This window comes from Marmota marmota, unplaced genomic scaffold (genome assembly GCF_001458135.2).
Source record: "Marmota marmota marmota unplaced genomic scaffold, marMar, whole genome shotgun sequence".
NCBI classification, from domain to species: Eukaryota; Metazoa; Chordata; class Mammalia; order Rodentia; family Sciuridae; genus Marmota; species Marmota marmota.
Window position 1 is genome coordinate 4,955,512 of NW_026000000.1, and position 19,676 is coordinate 4,975,187.

The 19,676-nt window shown below is 35.5% G+C and overlaps 1 protein-coding gene across 3 annotated transcripts in view; it reads right to left on the reverse strand.

The window, feature by feature from the left end:
• The window catches only part of A1cf (APOBEC1 complementation factor), a 76,487-nt gene that overhangs the window by 49,659 nt on the left and 7,152 nt on the right, over positions 1-19,676 (reverse strand). For 2 of the 3 annotated variants that reach the window (XM_015498883.2, XM_015498882.2), the window contains exon 2: positions 3,573-3,716. The exons of the other annotated variant lie outside the window; for it this stretch is intronic. In XM_015498883.2, the coding sequence (XP_015354369.1) occupies positions 3,573-3,671 (99 nt within the window). In that variant the 5' untranslated portion in view covers positions 3,672-3,716. The remainder of the gene's footprint in view (positions 1-3,572; positions 3,717-19,676) is intronic. 3 annotated transcript variants of the gene reach the window in all.

A 19,676-nucleotide genomic window follows, 5' to 3' on the forward strand; every position in this document is an offset into this window, starting at 1 on the left:
AACAAGGACCATCATAATGTGATTTTTTTCTTTGATTCTCAAAGAAACATATACTAGCTTTAGAAAGTCTGGAAAGTGTAATTGGGAGTGAAAAATTAGGAAAAAAATAAACCCATACAAATAATTCCATACCCAGAGACAAAAACTGTTTATGTGTTAATGTTGTATAGCGCAATACCCAAGTATTTCTTTCTATATGGCATAGTGCGACTATAAAGTTTACGCTTGCACTTGTCAATTTTATTTGATTTTTATCAATACTATTTATTATAAATGCCTACTATATACAGGGTTCTGTGTTAATTTTCTTTTATTTTCTAAAGTACTTTGATAAAAATTCTCAGCTATCAATATTCAAAGATATTCAATTATTTAAAAAATCACAAAACATGCTTTTAAATCCTCAAAAGCACATATTATTATATCAGTTGCCATGTAAAGGATTATCTCATATTATTAAGTAACTTGAAAAATCTATTTTTGATAGCTGTATTTGTCCTGCTAGTGATGAGAAGACAACATTGTCACCCTGTTTTTGAATTCTTGTGTTGGAAGAATCTAACATTTAATATCAGAGACTGTGAAGATACAGCAAAAGTAAATCTACCAAGCTGTCACTTAGCAAATACCACAAAATTCTGAAACCATTACCTTAGGGGTATGCTCCTTGAATTATATTAAGATATTTCTTCATTTTTGTATGGAGATGTTTTAAAAAGTAAATCTGATTCTCAAAAAAAAAAAAAAAAAAAAAGGAAAACCTGATGTTGCTGTTGCTGTCTTTATTTGATAATCATAATAGTCTTTTCCATAATCCAGAGTAGGAAGAAGACTAAAAGATTTTCCCTAAGTCACCCAGTTTAAGACTATGTCTTCACACATGTCTGGTTCACTTCTTCAACCAAATAGTCCAGTCTGCTGACTCTGATGACTAATAACCAGATTCAGAAAATACTAGAACCACAGATTTATGCCCAGTAGAGGAGGGGAGTACTTTTGGGAAATTAAGGCCTAAAGTAGTTAAATCCCTTGCTCAAGATCATACAATTTGTATATAGTAGGGAACACGTTAGATCATAGGCCTTCTGATTTGAAAATTTGAGTGATTTCCCACATTTTGCAGCTAATATCAGGAGATATTTTTTCAATTCACTTGAAACTAATTGCATGTGTATTTACATTTTGATTAGAGGTTGTAAGTCTAAATAACGAGTATTTAGAATTTTAGGCTTTCATGTTACTGGAGAACTTCTGATCCAATAGTCATTCTGTTAATGAATATTACTTAAAGTAAATCATGCTTCAAAGTTAAGGAGTGTTACTTAAGTTTTTTAAAAAGATTAAAAAAAATTTTTTCCATGGATGACTTTATTTAAGTCAAAGGAGAAGCTGATGTTTCTTGTTCCAAAACCATAAAAGTCATGTCATTTTTAAATCATTAGTAAACTTTAAATATTTTTATTTCTAAAGTTAAAGTGCTTCCATATAGTGAATGATTAAAATTTTTATTCAGCTTTCCTAAAAGGAAATTTTATAAGTGATAGGGGAAGCTCTGTAAATTTTTATAGTCTATAACTTTTTTTTTAACTTTTAAAAACCTCTGCTCAGGTATAATTAGTTAAAAAGAGGGTTGCTTCTGCCTTGTACAAACAGAGGATTTTTTTGAGTCTACACAAAGATGTTTGGAGGCAACTGCTGTTAATATTGAGTCTCACTTTCCCTGCACAGTAGAGATTGGTGGGGAAGGGTGTCCCTCCCTTTGCCTATACTAGGGAAAAAGTGTTAAGAAAAGCACTGGATATTTGCCTTTGTATCTGGGGAACACACCTGGTTGTGTGGGAACACACTCACTCCTGAGATATCTAAAGGTGAGCTGTCAGGTGGCCTAGTGCCCTGACATTGGCCAGGGGAGCTGGCTGCTTTGGTTTCCAGTTTCCTGGGTCAAAAAATGAGTGAATGTTTCTAGAGAAGTGGAGTATGACTACCTGTGGAACCCCTCTGTTGTTCCTCTCCAAGAGGACCGCCTGGTGTCAAAAAGAGTTCAACACAAAGAGGCTGACCTGGGAAAAGTATGGCCAGGTGAAAGACTGTGACTGTGGGATGGAGGACATCTCTGACAATCCTACAAAGCAGCCCACAACTTTCAATATCTTTCAGGGTCTGAGAGGCAGCATTAGTCAAATGAGAACTTTCCTTTCTTCTCCTGTTCGTTTTCTCTCTCCCTTCTGTTCAGCTCCAAGCCAGAAACCTCATTTAGCAAATTGGCATTGGGAGCGTAAAGCATAAAGCAGGAAAATGGAAAAATCACCCTCCATCCTGATATACGTGGGAAAGAGAAATGGTGTTAAGATCATTCAGATGAAGAATATAAATAACTTTGAGCATTGTATTACATATAATGAAGCATGCCATGATTTATAGAATTGGTCAAAACAAATTGTATATTTTGCAACTATCTGACAAAAGAACATCTAATAAAAGGACACTGTTGCATATTTTATGGTTAGGCATGGATGATATTTATATTCATGATAGTACCTAGATTTGTTAAGTAGGAAAAGTGTGTGGATGAAAGACAAAAGCTGAGGACTTAAAATACTTTGTCTTACTTTAAAAAGAACATTATTTATTCAACTAAATAATATATGTATCTAACAGGTCTGCTTTTCAGTGCAGCATAAGTTCTCTAGAGGAATTTATAATAGCAATGATAATATACAGACAATTCTTAATAACCAATGTCTATAAATACTGTTTTAAGATTGACATTTTTTATTTTATTTAAAAATTGTTATTAGTGCATTATAGTTGTATCTATTATTGGGCTTCATTTGGACACAATGATGCATGCAATAGAATATAATTTTCTCCAATTCAGTCCCTAGGACTTTCCACTTTCTCTTCTCTTATCCCTTCTCTGGTTGCTTTCCTCTACTCTGCTAGTCCTTCTATTTATTTACATTTTTTTAAATTATTGCATTATAGATATTCATTAAGGTGAAATTCACTGTGGCATATTCATTATGTACATAGGATAGTTTGGTCAGGGCACAGGCAAAATTTAGTGTTATATATTCTAGGCTGGATGGGGAGGTATTCTGAGAAAAAAAAACTGGAATAGGTAGGCTGCCAAAAGTTCATTTCTTGAACCCATACCCAGAAGTCCTCCTATATCTTCAGGGATCTCTCTGGAAACTAAGGCTAGTTCCGATGAAGTTCTCTTTTGCTGATTCCTGAAGTACTAGTTTAGTTCTTCTTTGCCAAGAATGGGAAATTCCACTGGCCTTTTCATAATCTAATTGTTTTTTCAAAACTGTGATAGTCTGTATGACTGTGGATACTGACTCTGTTTTTAAGTGACAAGATAAGGTTGAGTGGATAACCTAGAATAGAAGGCCTGTCACCTACCAGTCACCACAGAACTGAAAGGATGCACTTTTCTTCGCTTTCAGAAAAGGACAGCCATGTGAAGAGTTACATGAGTTTACAGTTTGCATCTGAGGACTTCTAATGTTCCCACCACTGTACGAATTCAGTGGCGAGTCTCAGCAGACGTCAAAAGAAGTTCCTACCTGGACCAAGCTATATCCTGTGCGCTGGACCAGTGCGCGGAGGGCTGCTTCCTTCTGGGTGCCGCTCAATCCATCCCCGGATTTGTGATTTGATTCCATTGAGAGTGATTATCAGCAAAAAATCAGGTTAATTAGGGTAGCTCACTGAAATCAAATTTAAGATAAATTAAGTAAATTACTGTTGCCAAGTCCAAACTTGTCCTTCTGATGAAGAACATCTTTAGGAAACATTCTCTACAAATAAATCATTGAAGTCAAAGCAACTAACAGCCATACACAAAGAAAGTAGGTGACTAAATGTACTCTTTAAGAATAGAGTGCTTTAGGGGCTGGGGTAGTGGCTCAGCGCGTTTGCCTAGCACGTGCGAGGCCCTGGGTTCCATCCTCAGCACCACATAAAAATAAATAAATAAAATAAATGTATTGTGTCCAACTACAACTAAAAAAAATAAATATTAAAGAAAAGAATAGGGTGCTTTAAAAGGTTCAGTATAGTTGAAACTTAGAAGGTGAAAATGTGTGGTACCCCTTCTCCTGTTAGTATGCAGGTCACTAATTCTCAATCCAGTTACCTTAGGATGTCACCAAATGGTCAAATACAAATGAGTTCACATCAATTAGAAGAATATGAAAATCTGGGCATGGTGTTGTATACTGTAATCCCAGCGACTTAGATGGCTAAGGCAGGAGGATGGAAACTTTGAGGCCAGCCTCAGCAACTTTGCAAGACCTTATCTCAAAGGCAGAAATAAAGAAGGTTGGGGATGTGGCTCAGTGGTAAAGTGACCCTGGGTTCAATCCTCAGTACCAAAAAAAAAAAAAAAAAAGAGAAAAAGAAGAAGAATATGAAGTTTGGTTCTTATAGATGGGGGGGAAGAGGGCATTGTGTCTATATCAAATCAGCAAAGACAGGACATCAAAATTCGGAGATTGACTTTCATTTATCTATTGCACATGTTTCCTAAGACACTTGTCTACTTATTTTCCAAAGGTAAACTTTTAGAGGAAAGTGTGCTGGTGACAGATAGATGTACAGAAGCCACATATGGTACATGCCACAGAATGAAAATGTGGCATAGATTTTAACAAAACAAGAATAATGGATTTTTTGGAGGGTGTTTTGGAAGGGTATTCCAACACCTGGATCATTACAACATACACAACTCAACCCTTTGTATAATCTAGGAAATGATGAAAGTTTATATAGGTCCATGTCTGTGTGCAATTTCAGATTTTGTTGTCTAAACTCCGTTTTGAACCCTATTCCAAACATCATGGTTGTTACTCAAATTCACAGGTTTCCAGGACAAGAATAATGGCTATTCTGAAGGTTTCAGGCTGTAATGGAGTGAGGCTCTAGAGGTTCCTATGTACGTAGAGTGGGCTAGAGTGTAAGCAGCTCAGTGAAGGTTTTATTCTGGGTTTTTACTCTGCTTAATGTGCTCTACGGCCTGGCATAGAGGAGATGTGTTTTACAATTATTTGAACCAAATGGAACCCTAATGTATTTGACTATAGATTCTTTTGAAAAATTTTTATCAAACACACTGAGATTTCCTATATTATCATCATTTATAAAACAATATATAAACCATTAATAATATAGGAAACTGGGTCAAAAGTTGAGTGACAGAAGAAAAAAGTGAAGCTTCAAGGAATTGTTACTAAAATTATTATTACTTAAGTAATAGAATAGTAATATCACTAGTATCAAGATTATCAATAGTAGCAATAATGCTATTGCTAGTAATAATAGCAATAGGTATTCTATTACTAAGGTGACAGAATAAAAAAGCCTACAAACTAATTCACAGGAATTATTTAGAACATAATATTTTCAACATACTTTAGGAAACCAAAGGGAAACATACAAAATTCCAGAGGAAGAATACTCATAATCTTTATAGGGACAGAACAATGTCATCCTCTGCAGATGAGTATGACCATTTCTTGCCTGTGACCTTTGTGATACTGTTGCTTACTCTTGCCCCAGGTCAACTCACTCATTCTTTTAAGAAGTATTTAGTTAGTTCTGTCTGTATGCTGGCTCCACTCCCTGCCTAGCTTTAGGGCATTGTGCTTCATGGGCAGTCTGTTAACTCAATAAGTTAACATACCAGGTTCAGTGTCTACACTTTGCAAGGTTTTTTTTTTTTTTTCTTGTCTTTTTTTCTTTTTTTAAAAATTTTTATTATTAGTTGTTCAAAACATTACATAGCTCTTGACATACCATATTTCATACATTTGATTCAAGTGGGTTATGAACTCCCATTTTTACCCCGTATACAGATTGCAGAATCACATCGGTTTTGAATCTTGCAAAGGACAGATTAGAATTTCTTTGTAATAGTAGTGATTTGATATACATGTAACAACTTGGGTTGGGAAAAGTACCTTTATTGATACATTTAGAGTATAAGTACTTTTTCTATGGATTCTAAAATATAGTGTAAATTGAGACCTGCATTCAGTTTATAATCCTAAAATGCTGGTGAATACAGGCATAAGGATTTCTAGGAGATAATATAAACCTTAAAACAGATAAATAAAACTATGAAATTTTTTGAAGATTTATAAATAAAACTACCTTTAAGACAAATTCTAATTCTTACACTGTTTCCAAATGTTACTAAATTGTTTTTTCATTGGACATTCTCAAACTCTCCCGCTGTGCTGATTTAACTTGCAAGAGAAGGAGGTGGTGGATGAGTGTATGTCTTACAGCCCTTTGAAGGCAAAGTCTACAGTCTTTTGCCAGGTTACAGATTTACACTTTGCTGAACTTCATCTTTTCCATCAAAAGATAACAGTTCATGGTGACACGACAAATTTGCTTTTGCAAAACCTACCTTTCGTTTTTGTTAATAATTACTAAAGGTGATTAAAGGTATTTTGATATCAGAAAGGTCTTTTGATTACATATGAGTTCACTCTGAAGTTATTGAGACAATTTGTGTAACATTTGAATTTTGTCTCAAGTCATTGGAAATCAGGACATGGAAATAAAGTTCAGAATCTGCTAAAGAGGCACTTGAAGGGCTAGGGGTGTAGCTCAGTGGTAGAGTGCTTGCCTAGTATGTATGAGGCCTTGGATTCACTCCCCAGCACTGTAACAACAACCACAAAACAAAACAAAGAAACACTGGATATTCAGTTTTTATTCCTCCAAAACAACTCCCTCTCCCAATGTTGACCAAATCTAAGGGGTAAACTTGAATCACAGATAAATATTTTTTTTAAGCAAGTCAAACTTTTGTGAAAAATCTTGGTCAATTTGAAATGAAGGTTTTGCAATACATTTTCTAATTCAGTGCTAGCTGTAAATTTTTAAGATCTGAGACTATTTTGAAATAGTAGTTCCCAATGTAATTTATTGAGGTAACAGCATCCAAACAAAACCTATCCATATGAGGCACTGGAGCTAGAAGAGAGCATTAACAAGTATCTATTACTTATTAATCAAAAAATTGCTAAGTGCCTACCATCTTCCAGGAATTTTGGAGACACTGAAGATGTAGCAGAGAATGAAACAGATCCCTCCCCCAAACTTCTCTGGGAGTTTTATAACAGATGGGGGAAACAATAAGTAATAAGATCAATAAGTAAAATAGAGTGGTGGTATGATATTTTCTGAGGAGAAACAAAATAAAGTGTAGAAAAGGAATATTTACAATGTGTTTGTAGGTGGGGAACAATTAGAAAGTTTGTCCTAATAAAGTGAATTTGGGAAGAGATCTGGGTGAAGAAAGAGACTTATTGGATAGAACATTCTAGGCAGAAAAAGGACTAGGGTGGGAGCATGTTGATGGAATAACAGAGGCCAGTGTGGTAGAAGCTGAGGCTCAGTAAAAGGGAGAGAAGTAGGAGTATAGGTTAGAGAGAAAATCAGACCAGCTCATGGTAGATCCTATCAGTCCCAGTAAGGACTTTGGCTTTGGCTCTTAGACAAGGATCACTGTGACTGTTGTGAATACATGGAAGGGAGTAGAACTGGGCCGGGAACAGTTCTATATTACAGAGAGGCAAGTAATGCAAATACAGAGTCTAGTCCTGATTTTATTTAAAATTTCGCTGTTTCATTCATTATGATTTTTTTTTTGCTTTGATTTAATTGAAAAGTATTGCCTTAATATATCATTTGTCTATATTACTGAGTTTTTGGGTGTTCCTTTAAATTTCATTCTGGAGATAAACATCTTATTTGCCTTACTTACCTCACTCTAGTTGGTGGAGATGGGAGAGAGAAGCAAAAGATATACCAGAAGCCATTGCTACATCTAGGAAAAAGATGAGAAGGGCTTGTACTTGTGTGGAGACAGTGGTGACTGTGAAAAGTGGACACATTATAGATATATTTTACTGACTGACTGGATGTGTTGTGTGGGAGGAAATAAGAATCAAGAATGACACTCAGTTTGGGAGGAAGAAAAGCAGGGGCTCCAGTTTGGGCATGTTCATTTTAGTTCCTTTGAGAGGTACATTTGGAGAAGTAGATGGCAGGTGGATATGAGTCTGCATTTCTGGGAGAGTCCCAGGAAGGAGAGGCTGACTTTGAGGTTATCCATGCAGAGGTGATATTTAAGCTGTAAAACTGGATGAGATCATCTAAGCACTGAATGTAGAGAATAGGTGAAAGACTGATCTCTGGAGTCCAATTTGTAGAAGTTGGCATGTAAGAAGGAACTAGCAAAGACAATTGAGTGAAATGTCAAAAAAAAAAAAAAAAAAAAAAGGAGAAGAACCAATTGAGTGAGATGGTCTAAAAGCCAAGTAATTTTGAGAACAAGTGATTGGCCAGCTGCACAAGTTCTACTAAGTCAAGGAGAAAAGGTCTGAATAGGAATCCAGACCCAGGAACTAGATTTTCAGGGTTTGCATCCTCATTGTGTTCTTACTGAATTCTCCAGGCAGATTTCTTAACCTCTCTGCTCAGCATCCTCAACTGAGGCAATCATAGTACCTCTCTCAGGGTATCTATGGATATTACATGAGTAATGCATTGAAGGGGTTTTGTAAGAGCCCCTGGCAGATGGGACATGACTGATTGGTGTTAGGCAAAAGCATATGACACCAGAAAGAGGAGAAAGAGAGAGGCAATCTCGTCCCCAACTATACAAGGAGCACCTCAACTCTAAATTCAGAGACTCTGCAATAAGAAGTTGTGTGGATTTGAGGAAGGGCACTGTTATCTAAATGAGGAGAGAACAAATGTCCAGAAAAATGGAAGTTGGATGGAGGAGAGTTTTAGTCAGCATTACAGGAAAGAATCCTACATTCATACATCCTCCCTGGGCATTAGCATCTTCGTCTGTGAAATGGAATAATAAGTTGTAGATGATACTGCCGTGGAGATAAAGGAGAAAACCCTTGTGAAGCATTCAGTTTAGGTCTAGCATACAGCAAGTCCTCCAGCATGACTGCATAACTCATAGCCATGTGACTTCCTGCTACTAACTCATTTTGGAGGACAGAGGCAGAATGGAGTTGATTCTAGAAGGGGCCTCCTGGAGAGGTCATCATTTCCTTGCATAATTTCCTTCCTTTTCCCTTCTTCCTTGTTATTTTCATTCTAAAAATGGGGCAAAGGAGGAACCACTCATGTGAAAAGCCAGAGGTCCCCTCTGTCGCTGCCAACTTTCGGTCCTCTGTGGTCAGTATCTTCCCGTTCCTCTGACAGTATGTATTTTCTTAGAGATTGAATTCTTGGTTTCAGAGTATGCTCATCACCAAACCTATGATATGAACACGATCTCTTTTATTCTTCTGCTTCCATCCCAGGAAAAGCTCTCTGAGCCTCAGTCTCCTTATATATAAAACTAAGATAATTATAGTTCCTACTTCATAGCTCTTTTGAAAACTAAATATTTACACATAACATAACAATGGTTTTAGCATTTAATAACTGATGTTAGCTATTGTGTCGTGCTGTTGTCATAATTGTTTACCTTTATGATAACACTATAACACTATCTATTCACTTATGGGGAGGATAAAAACCCAAGTCCTTATGAACACTGTCCCTTCAGCATTAGATTCTAAAGTCCCCTTCCAGTCATTCACATGCCCCTCATTCAGTGTTCCGATCCTTCCTGTACCTTCAGCCTCTCTGTTTGAAATCCTCTTTGCTTCCCAAGTCTCCCAATTTCACTGCTTGGCCGTATTCATCCTTTTAAATTTGATGTTTGTTCTGTGATGCCGTCTCTGACAACCTCTGTGGATAACATTGTCACTTCCTCAATGCTCTCAAGAAAGCCTGTATAGCCCTCTCTGATTGCACACAGTGCTATAATTATTTGCTTCCATGTCTGTCTTTCTCGCTGAACTGTGAACTTGCTAAATGTGGTATCTATCTTGTACTCGTTGTTGTTTATCCAAAAGGTTAAGCTGGATGTTCCACTAAATACTCCACAGATACTTGCAGGACAAATGAAAGACTTTGAATCAGTAACTTTATAAATTACGGTGACTTGTGTTCACTCAGAAATAAAATTAACTTGAATCTAATGTCCTAAGACTTATCATTTCTCTTTTTACCAGTCTATTCCTGAAAGTTTCATCCTGGAACAAACTTGATTTATGTGAGAAATTGGTTTTCATGGTTTCTCTGCATTTATTCTTCTCTCACTGTATTTATGAGAGAGAAAAGAAAAGTAAACATTTTCAAGTGCAAGGTGATTGAAATTCAAGTTGATATTTGGATACACTTTTCTTCTTTAGATGTTCTGATTTTATATGTGCAATGTTAGTGCCCATTTGATTAAGGACCTAGAAGTTGGAGTCTAAGATTTCTGCCTTTTTGAAAGTTAGGGGAGGATTACAATGAACAGCTCACTTCATCACTTTGCTAAATTGCTCAATAGAAATTTCCAGAGTTCACTGTTGGGCAAGGTCAGAGCTGCTGTTCCTGACCCTGAAGGCCTTAGGTGCCAATGGGATCCGGTTCAGGAAAGTATCAGGGAGGCAGAGAGGAGAAGTAAGCTAGAAGAGAGGACTGGGTATGGGGGAGAAAATTCTGAATTTTCTAAATTCACATCTTTCAGATGGATATTATATTCTGTTCCATAATTATAGCCCTGGTCTAGAAAGAGGAAATACATTTATCTTAAAAATTGGTGCCACATGGAGAACAAGTTATGAAGGAAAACCAGGAGAGAATTTTAAGTGAGGTTTGTTATCTCGACTTGTCAGAAGTTATGGCAATGAAAGAATTATTACCTCAGTGGAACATTCATGAGCAACTAGGGAAACAAAGAAAGTGGGGGACAATTTTTGTTTTATTTTAAAAAAGTCTCTTAAAATGGTAAATTGGTCAAGATATGAGACACATGTAAGAGAAATACATGCCTGGAAAGTACATAAAGAGTCAAAGAAGGATAGGCTTCAGAGGCGAAGGCAGAAATGACAATTGTGAAAGGCAGAGAACGAAAAGGAGATAAAGTTGGGGAATTAAAGTAAGGGGACATCTTGAACATCAAATAAAATAACTACCCTCAACTTTAACAAAAATATCAATAAATCTTAATTTAATATTTGCTATATACCTGCAGTAGATAAATTAGTATTAGCAAGTGAAGGAGTTCTATTATTATTATATTTACTATATTACTTATTTTGATTTGATTTTTTGGAAGAAATTAGACAAAGAAACTGGGAAGAAAGACTCCTTCTGTCTTGGTCCATAGTGGAGTGATGTTCTTTTGTAACTAATGGGTGCTTCTTAGGGCTGAAGGTGACATTATGCCCCATGTACATTTCAAGTTGTTGATGGGTTTACTAACTATTGGGACTTTTCTAAATCCTCTCTTTCCCTAATGTTTTATGCTGTAATATTTCATGATTGTAGTTGGACGTAACCCTTATGCAACATGAATGTTGTATAAGTGGTTTAGCATGAATTTTAGCCTTTTAGTATCTCCTGGGAATTTTGCATTGCATTCCAGATTGTACTGAAGCGGTTTGTGAAGGATTTGTGACCAAAGTTCATGTGTTTGCTTGATGATGCTAAGTAAATAGAACTTTCTGTTGCTTGATACAAAGAAATACAAATTAGCTCTAATATTCAATTTGGAAAAATGTTTACAAATAGTCTTAGGTATATTTTGGAAGTGAATGTGTTAGTTCTTCATTTGGACACACATTATGAAGCATAGCAAAAGTCATATAGAATATGCATACATAGAATTCCAAAATGTAATCATAATGACATCACACAAAAATCTCAATTATGTGGCAACTTTTTTTGTTAATGTAATATATTTCAGAAGAAAATTGACCAGAATCTCCTCTATGTTATTAAAGCATTAGTAAAAAATCATGCATCAATTTGGACTGTGTCAGTTTGGACCTGGACAAGCTTTAAAATAGAGAAAAGAAAGTTGTTTGTAATGAATATATTGCTTTTACTTGAAATTATTGACAACTCTCCTCTGTAACAGTGTCCACATTTTTGGAGAAGATAAGCTTGCAATTAAATTTCAGTTCTGCCACAGTGATTTTTCATTTTTCTGAAACCTGGTTTCCTATTTTTAAAAAAGAATAGAACACTGATGCCTAACTTGAAGTTATGTGAAATTAAAGGGATACAAGACGAAGTCAAATTATCTATTTGCTGATGAAATGATCTCATATTTAGAAGGTCCACAAAACTACCAGAAGACTTATAGAGCTGACAAACAACTTTAGCAAAGTAATAGAATACAGGGTTAACATACATAAATCAATCACTTTCCTATATACTTCATTAATGAATTGGCTGAAAAAAGAAATAAAAAAACCCCATCCCATTCACAATAACTTCAAAAAAAGAAAACCATGCAAACTAAACCCAATAATTTTGGAATAACTTTAACAAGGAGGTGAAAGATCTATATAATGAAAATTATATAACACTGAAAGAAGAAATTGAAGACTGTAGAAGATAGAAACACCTCCTATGTTCTTGGATAGGCATTATCATTATCAAACTGGCCATACTACCAGAAGTGTTACACAGATTCAATGTAAACCTTATCAAAATGCCAATGATATTCATCACAGAGAGCAGTTCTTAATGAATTATTTTTATTTTCTTTATCTTTACTTATTTAATTATTTTTAAGCTTTCTATGATATATAGTTCCTACAATTAAAAAATGAAAACAAAATTATATTAATAAATGAATATTAAGGAAAGCATGTGACATTTTTCATTATAAAATCTGGTCAAGATTTTATTCTGAGGAAAGTATTTAACATTTATTAGAAAACAAACAAAAAGAAAACTTCACTGAAAGTAACTAAACATTCAACTAAAGGAATTAGGAAAAGGAAAATGGATCAAACAGTATCAAAGATAAAAGTAAAAATGTCAAAACCTTTAAGAAAATGATAAAATTCTACTGAAAGATCTAAAGGCCTGGATAAATTAAAGGCTTATAAAATATTGTTTTTTTTCAAATTATTAATTTAATGCAATTCTAATTTAAATCCAAATACAAGTAGTTTCCAATATGACCAATTGATTCCACATTTCATCTGGCAGGAAAAATGTGCAATAAATGCTACGAAGTATATTAAAAGAATAGAATGATTTTGAACCAGCCTATTCAGCTCAACAGAAAAAAATAAAGCAAGCATAATAATAGGCAAATTAGTGCAATGGAATAAAAAGCCCAGATCCATGGTTTTGTTTATATTAAAATTTGCCAACAGATTCTATTTCAAATCATAGGGAAATCATAGACAATTTGAGAAAGAGAGAAAGTTGGCATATGACCTATGACAAAATTCTAAGTGGATTAAAGAAATAACCTTTAAAAACTAAGCATGTAAAGAGCCATGATGAAAAGACTAATAGACTTAACTACACTGAAATCACAAACTTCTGTAAGGGCAAGATGAGTTAAAAAGAAGTCACAAACTACAAGAAAATGATTGCTATTTAAATAAAAGGAGAATGATATCTGTAATTTGAAAAGAGTGCTTTTCAAGAAATAACCAAAAGACTGGCCCACTAGTGGACAAAGAGCAGAAGGCATGAAGAGTCAATCCACAGAAAAAAAGAAATAAAAATAACCTATAAACTTATGATTTATTTATGGTGATCTTTAGTGATAAGAAAAATACTAATTAAAAAAAACTAAGATATCATTTTTTGCTTATTTGGCAAAATTTAAAAAGATTTTAAATAATAATAATAAGCACTGTTCATATTTACTGAACACATATTATATGGAATATTTTAAAAACATAAAACATGATCCATTTTAATCCTCACAAGAACTTACTATTCCCATGCTACAGGTAGAAGCCAAGGTAGAGAAAGGTGAGTTATTGTGCCCAAGATCACACAGGTAACAAGTTACAGGCAGATGATCTGAATCTAGGTATTCTGGGGGCAGCATTTATGCTCTTTTTAAATATTTTTTTTAGTTATTGATGGACCTTTATTTTGTTCATATTTATATGCCATGCTGAGAATCGAACCCAGTGCCTCACATATACGAGGCAAGCACTCTGCCACTCAGCCACAACCCCAGCCCCATTTGTGCTCTTAATTACTAAATTTTACTTATTTCCAGTTTCTTCACCTTAAAAAATGTGGTCAGAGAGTAGATTATATTTCCTGCTTTCCTTAAAGTGTTACTATGAAGGACACAGGGCACCATAATGAGGTTGATGAGGATGAACTGTGAGTCTGCATTCTGTTCCACGGGGACACAGAGTCTTGGCCATCTGAAGCACTAAGTAATTTAGTCTCTTGACTGGAATGAAAATGAGTTATTATAATAACTTCTTTGACTAATTGGTTGGGGATGGTTTGTCTGATGATTCACTTGGACCAGGCATTTGACCCCTTTCAGACATAGTAAAAAATAGACATGTGGTATTGAATAGCTATCTCCTATGCACTGAGCTGTATCTCACCCAAACATCACCCCCTGCAGAGAGTAGTTTCTACATGGTTTGCCAGGTGATAGGTCACTTGTCAGGATCTGACCTATTATTTTTATTCTTTTATTTTAATTAAAGTATTGGGGGTTTTCTTTTTGTTTGTTTTGCCTTTTGTTTTTGCTATTGATCTTCAGTTTTTCTAGACTATAGATGATAGGCAGAGAAAGAAGTCAATTATGGATCAAATATCTGATGGGTTGGTGGGTGATGGCCAGCCAAAACCACAATTGCCTCTCACAGCCCAGCACAGCTACTTTGGGAGCGGAGTCTTACACTCTCCCCCTTCAAATGTCCATATATTCCTTTTTCGCCACCTACCTCTCACTCTCTTTCATTCTTTAATTCCTTAGTTTCCCTTTGTTCCTTTGGTGACACTCATGGCAAAGAAGTTGCTGATTGTATCTGAAATGTATACTGTATTTTTTTTTAGAAGATGTGTTTTTGTTGTTGTTGTTGTTGTTATTGGTGGACCTTTATTTTCTTTTTTTATCCATATGTGGTGCTGAGAATCAAACCCAGGACTTCACACATGCTAGGCAAGCACTCTACCACTGAACCAATACCCAGTCCTATACCTGTATTTTTTAAAAAATATTTATTTTTTTAGATATAGATGGACACAACACAATGCCTTTATTTTTATGTGGTGCTGAGGATAGAACCTGGGTCCTGCCCGTGCCAGGCGAGCACTCTACTGCTGAGCCACAATCCCAGCCCTCTATATCTGTATTTTTAAGACAAGTTATTAACTGTTGTTGAAAGCATCACTGATAGACATAACTTTTGAAATACATAATTATTTTTTTGCAGAAATGTATAGGGCAAGTTATACTCCATTACTGTTTGTTGATGTTTATAATCCATATATCTACCTATTTGGAATCATTCCAAATCCTAACTAGAGTAACTTAAAATAGCAAAACCCAAGATACTGGGGAAATTGTATTGCAGTAAAAATATCTATAGAGAAAAATAAAACTGTATCATGGGGAAAATATCATTGGAGCTACTAACTTCTTTATCAGAGAAAAAGAACAAGCAGATGTATAATAGACAAATGATTATTGTGTTGCAATTTTGCCTGTGTATATATACACATATGTTTGAGTACATATGTGGATACACAGGGGCCTAAATCAGGGCATTAAAACATGCAAGTGGAATGGAAGACATGTTTTCCTATTTTTTTTTTTTTACTATGTCAAAATCAGGAATGAGACACACATTTATTAAAAAAAAAAAAAAGTTCCCAGAACTCTTGGGAAAGTTAAGCATAAGTTTCTGGTCCACAGATCAAGCTTCTTGAAAAACAATTTTTTTGACATTTAGAAATCCTTTTTTTGTTTTGTTTGAAGAAAAATTTCAAATAGAACTATTTGTTTTCATTTAGAAATCTGCTTAAAATTATGTGATTTATGGTCCAATACAAATACTTCTGCTTTTTAGCATATTCTCATTAAGTGTATATAGTAGAGGTATATTTTATCTGCTTCAAAATGTATTATATTACTTATTCGTTTAAAATGCCCTTTAGATATCAATGAGAAGCCCTTCAAATCCCTGTGGTTTTGCTTGAAACTGGAAATTATACAGGGAAAGACAAGCAGAGGAGGCATTTTTTTGCACATTTTGTCAAAATAGGTTTTTGAGATTTAACTACAAGTGTTTTTCAATTTTAGCAAGTCACATTCAGTCCATTAACTCTAGGCTTCCTTTGTTTTTTCATAATCTCAAAAACAACTTCACTAGCTGAGCACTGTAGCATGTGCCTGAATCCCAGCTACTTGGGAGCCTGAGGCAGGAGGATTGCAAATTTAAGACTCAGCTGAGCAACTTAAAGAGACCCGGTTTTAAAATTTGTAAAAAGGGATGGGGGGTACTGGGGTTGTGGCTCAGCAGTAGAGCGCTTGCCTAGCATGTGAGAGACCCTGGGTTTCATCCTCAGCACCACACAAAAATAAATAAATAAAATAAAGGTATTGTGTCCAACTATAACTAAAAAATAAAATATTAAAAATAAAAAAAGGGATGAGGATGTAGTCATGTGGTAGAGTGCCCCAGGGTTCCATCCCACAAACAAAACCAAACAACAACAAAAGGTTCACTGTAATCTGCTCAAAGGCAATGTCCAGTTTGAGTAAATTCTTTAACTGTGACTTCAATAACTTGCTTTAAGGCCCTATCTTTGTACCCCTATTAGCACATACTCCCTACTGGCACAAAATGATCACCAAAGAATGAGAGCTAGCTGACAACAGGAGTGAGATGCAGGAGCAATGCCCCAGGAACAGATCTCCTGCCTGGCTTCCTGTCAAAATCACCTGTGCTCAGGCTGTCCTCTCTACTCTGCAGGATTCTGATTCAACTGATCTGGCCTGAGGCCCAGGAAATGGTATATTTTAAAGCTCCCTGGGTGATGATAATATGCAGCTGAGTTTAGAACAGCTCACGGAAGCTCTGATCTATACGTGTTAAACATCAAAACAAAACAACCCAGAGTAATTGAATTTTTCCTACCTGCCAAATAGAATGGATACTCACACAAAAATTTTTATTAAAAAGAAGGAAAAAAAACAAAAACAAAAACAAAAACACACACAAAAATATATATATATATATAAAAGAAAGGTGGAGACTGGACTACAGGAGAAAAGAAAGAATGATTCCATATTGTCTCTAATAATTTTTGTCTACATTTTCATAATTTTTAATAAGTAAATGTTTACCAAATTGCTGGCATTTAGAAATAAGGACCTGGAACTACCTCACAAAAATTAAAAATCCCATTATTAACTCTATTCTGGCTCCACTGACTTGTTTTCAACTCAGTTTCATTGAGGACCAACCAAGAAAAAAAAAAGATATATATATTATATATCTTTTGTGTGTATATATAAAAGATATATATATCTTTAATATATATATATATACATATATGTATATATATATATATCTATATATATATACACACACATACACACATATATATGTCACACACATATATACACACACACATATAACATACATATTTATGTGTTATATATATGTAATATATATGTTATATATTTATTTTCTTTCTTTCTTTTCTATTTTTTTTTTTGTACCTAGGATTGTGATTCTCATATCTCAGCCTCCCGAGTCACTGGGATTACAGGTGAGCTGCCACCATGCCTGGCTAAGAAGATATTTATATTAACACCATATGCATAAAACTATTTCTTTTGGCTCTGTGAGTGGAGGAAAAGCAAAGACAGAGGAAAGAGAGTGAGGAAGGTTTGTAGCAGAGGGAGGAGCAGATGGAGGAAGAAGTTGAGTCAGGTTGTTGGTGAAGCACCTGAGCAGTTCTAGGAATTCCTACATCTGAATCCATCTCCAATGCAGGAGGCTTGGCAAGCCTGGATCTCATTTTCCTACTTTCTGTACACATGTATTCCTACTCAGTGCTCTCCCTTTCTATGCCCTTTCTCCCTGCTCCATAAGATGTGCGTGTGTGTGTGGTTTTGTATGTATGCATGTATGAACACACTAGCAGACATGTGGTCCTGATCACACCTATATACAGAGGGGTGAATGAACTCCTGGCAGCAGAACACCACATAAAGCCTCTCTGTACATCTCTTGTATAATCAGTTGTATCACGAATAGTTTGCTACAGAACTTAGACCAGAAGGTTAGAAACCTTGAGACTGGGATACTCATACATGACTTGTACTTGTCAACCACGAAGACTGAGAGGTGAATGATGTTTTTTGTTGTTATTTTTTTAATCCAAAAATGATCTTGGAAAATTTAACAGCAGATGGGAACTGTTCATGCATTGGGGAAAGGGGTGGGTAGTGGGGACACAATGGAGAGTTTTAAATCAGACAACATGAGCAGCTGCGACTCCCCTCAAGATGACACAGGGAGGGTTAATCATATATGTCAGTTGGACTCGGCCTCTGAGGGCCCAGACATTTGGTCAAATGTTATTCTTAGAGTGTCTGTAAGGACATTTCTGGATGAGATTAAAGTCTGAATTAGTAGACTGAGTTAAGGGATGTACCATTCTAATGTGGGTGGCCTCATCTGATCAACTGAGGACCTCTGTAGAACAAACAACACTTAAAGGAAACTCCCAGTGGGTTGCTCAAGATGAAAATTTGACTTCTTGAGTCTCCAGCTTGTCAGCTTCAAGATGGGAACTTATACCACTGGCTGTCCTGGCTCTCAGGCCTTGGACTTGGACTGCCTACTCGCTGGCTTCTTAGGTCTCCTCTGTTTTCTGAATGCAAGTCTTGGGGTTTCTGCTTCCATAATCTTATGAGCCAATTTCATATAATAAATCTATAGATATAATAAATATATGTGTACACACACACACACACACACATACACACCCTATTACTTGTCTTTCTCTGGAGAACACTGATTAATCTGATTTCTATCTTCTTGTAATTATTCTAGTGCCAGGAATATCAGGCTACAGATGGCTGTTTTGTTGGCTTTGCTAAGAATAATACTCAACTCTTTCCACCATGACAGACTTTCTTAAAGATTCCTGGGAAAGAGTTGGGAGCCGTGGTGCATGTCTGTAATCCCTGCTGCTTGGGAGGCTGAGGCAGGAGGATTACGGGTTCAAAGTAAGCCTTAGCAAAAGCAAGGTGCTAAGCAATTCAGTGAGACCCTTTCTCTAAATAAAACAGAAGACAGGGCTGGGGATGTGGCTCAGTGATTGAGTGCCCCTGAGTTCAATCTCTGGTACCCCCACAAAAAAGACCCCTAAAAACTCCCATTTAAAACTCAAATTTTGAAAATATTCATTAAATACAGGAGTGGGTATAAAAAGGAATCTTTTGGTGGGGAGGGGTACCAGGAATTGAACTCAGGGGCACTCTGCATTGGTTGGCAGAATTTAGAATTCTAAAATGGTATAGCTTAATAAGAAGAGTAGGATTTCTTTGCATATATTTAATATTTAAATGAATATATAAACAGCTGAAGTGGTAATCATGAAATGCCAATGTAGATATCCTTCAGTTTAAAAGCAGGTGTTTGCTGTGTTTTGTCGATAATCCTGGTACCAGTTATTTATGTAGCACATTACAGAGACTTGATGTATTAATGAGTGCATTTTTCATTCATTCTTGGTTTCCAAGCATGCACCATATATCAATGGTGAGGTTCTAATTA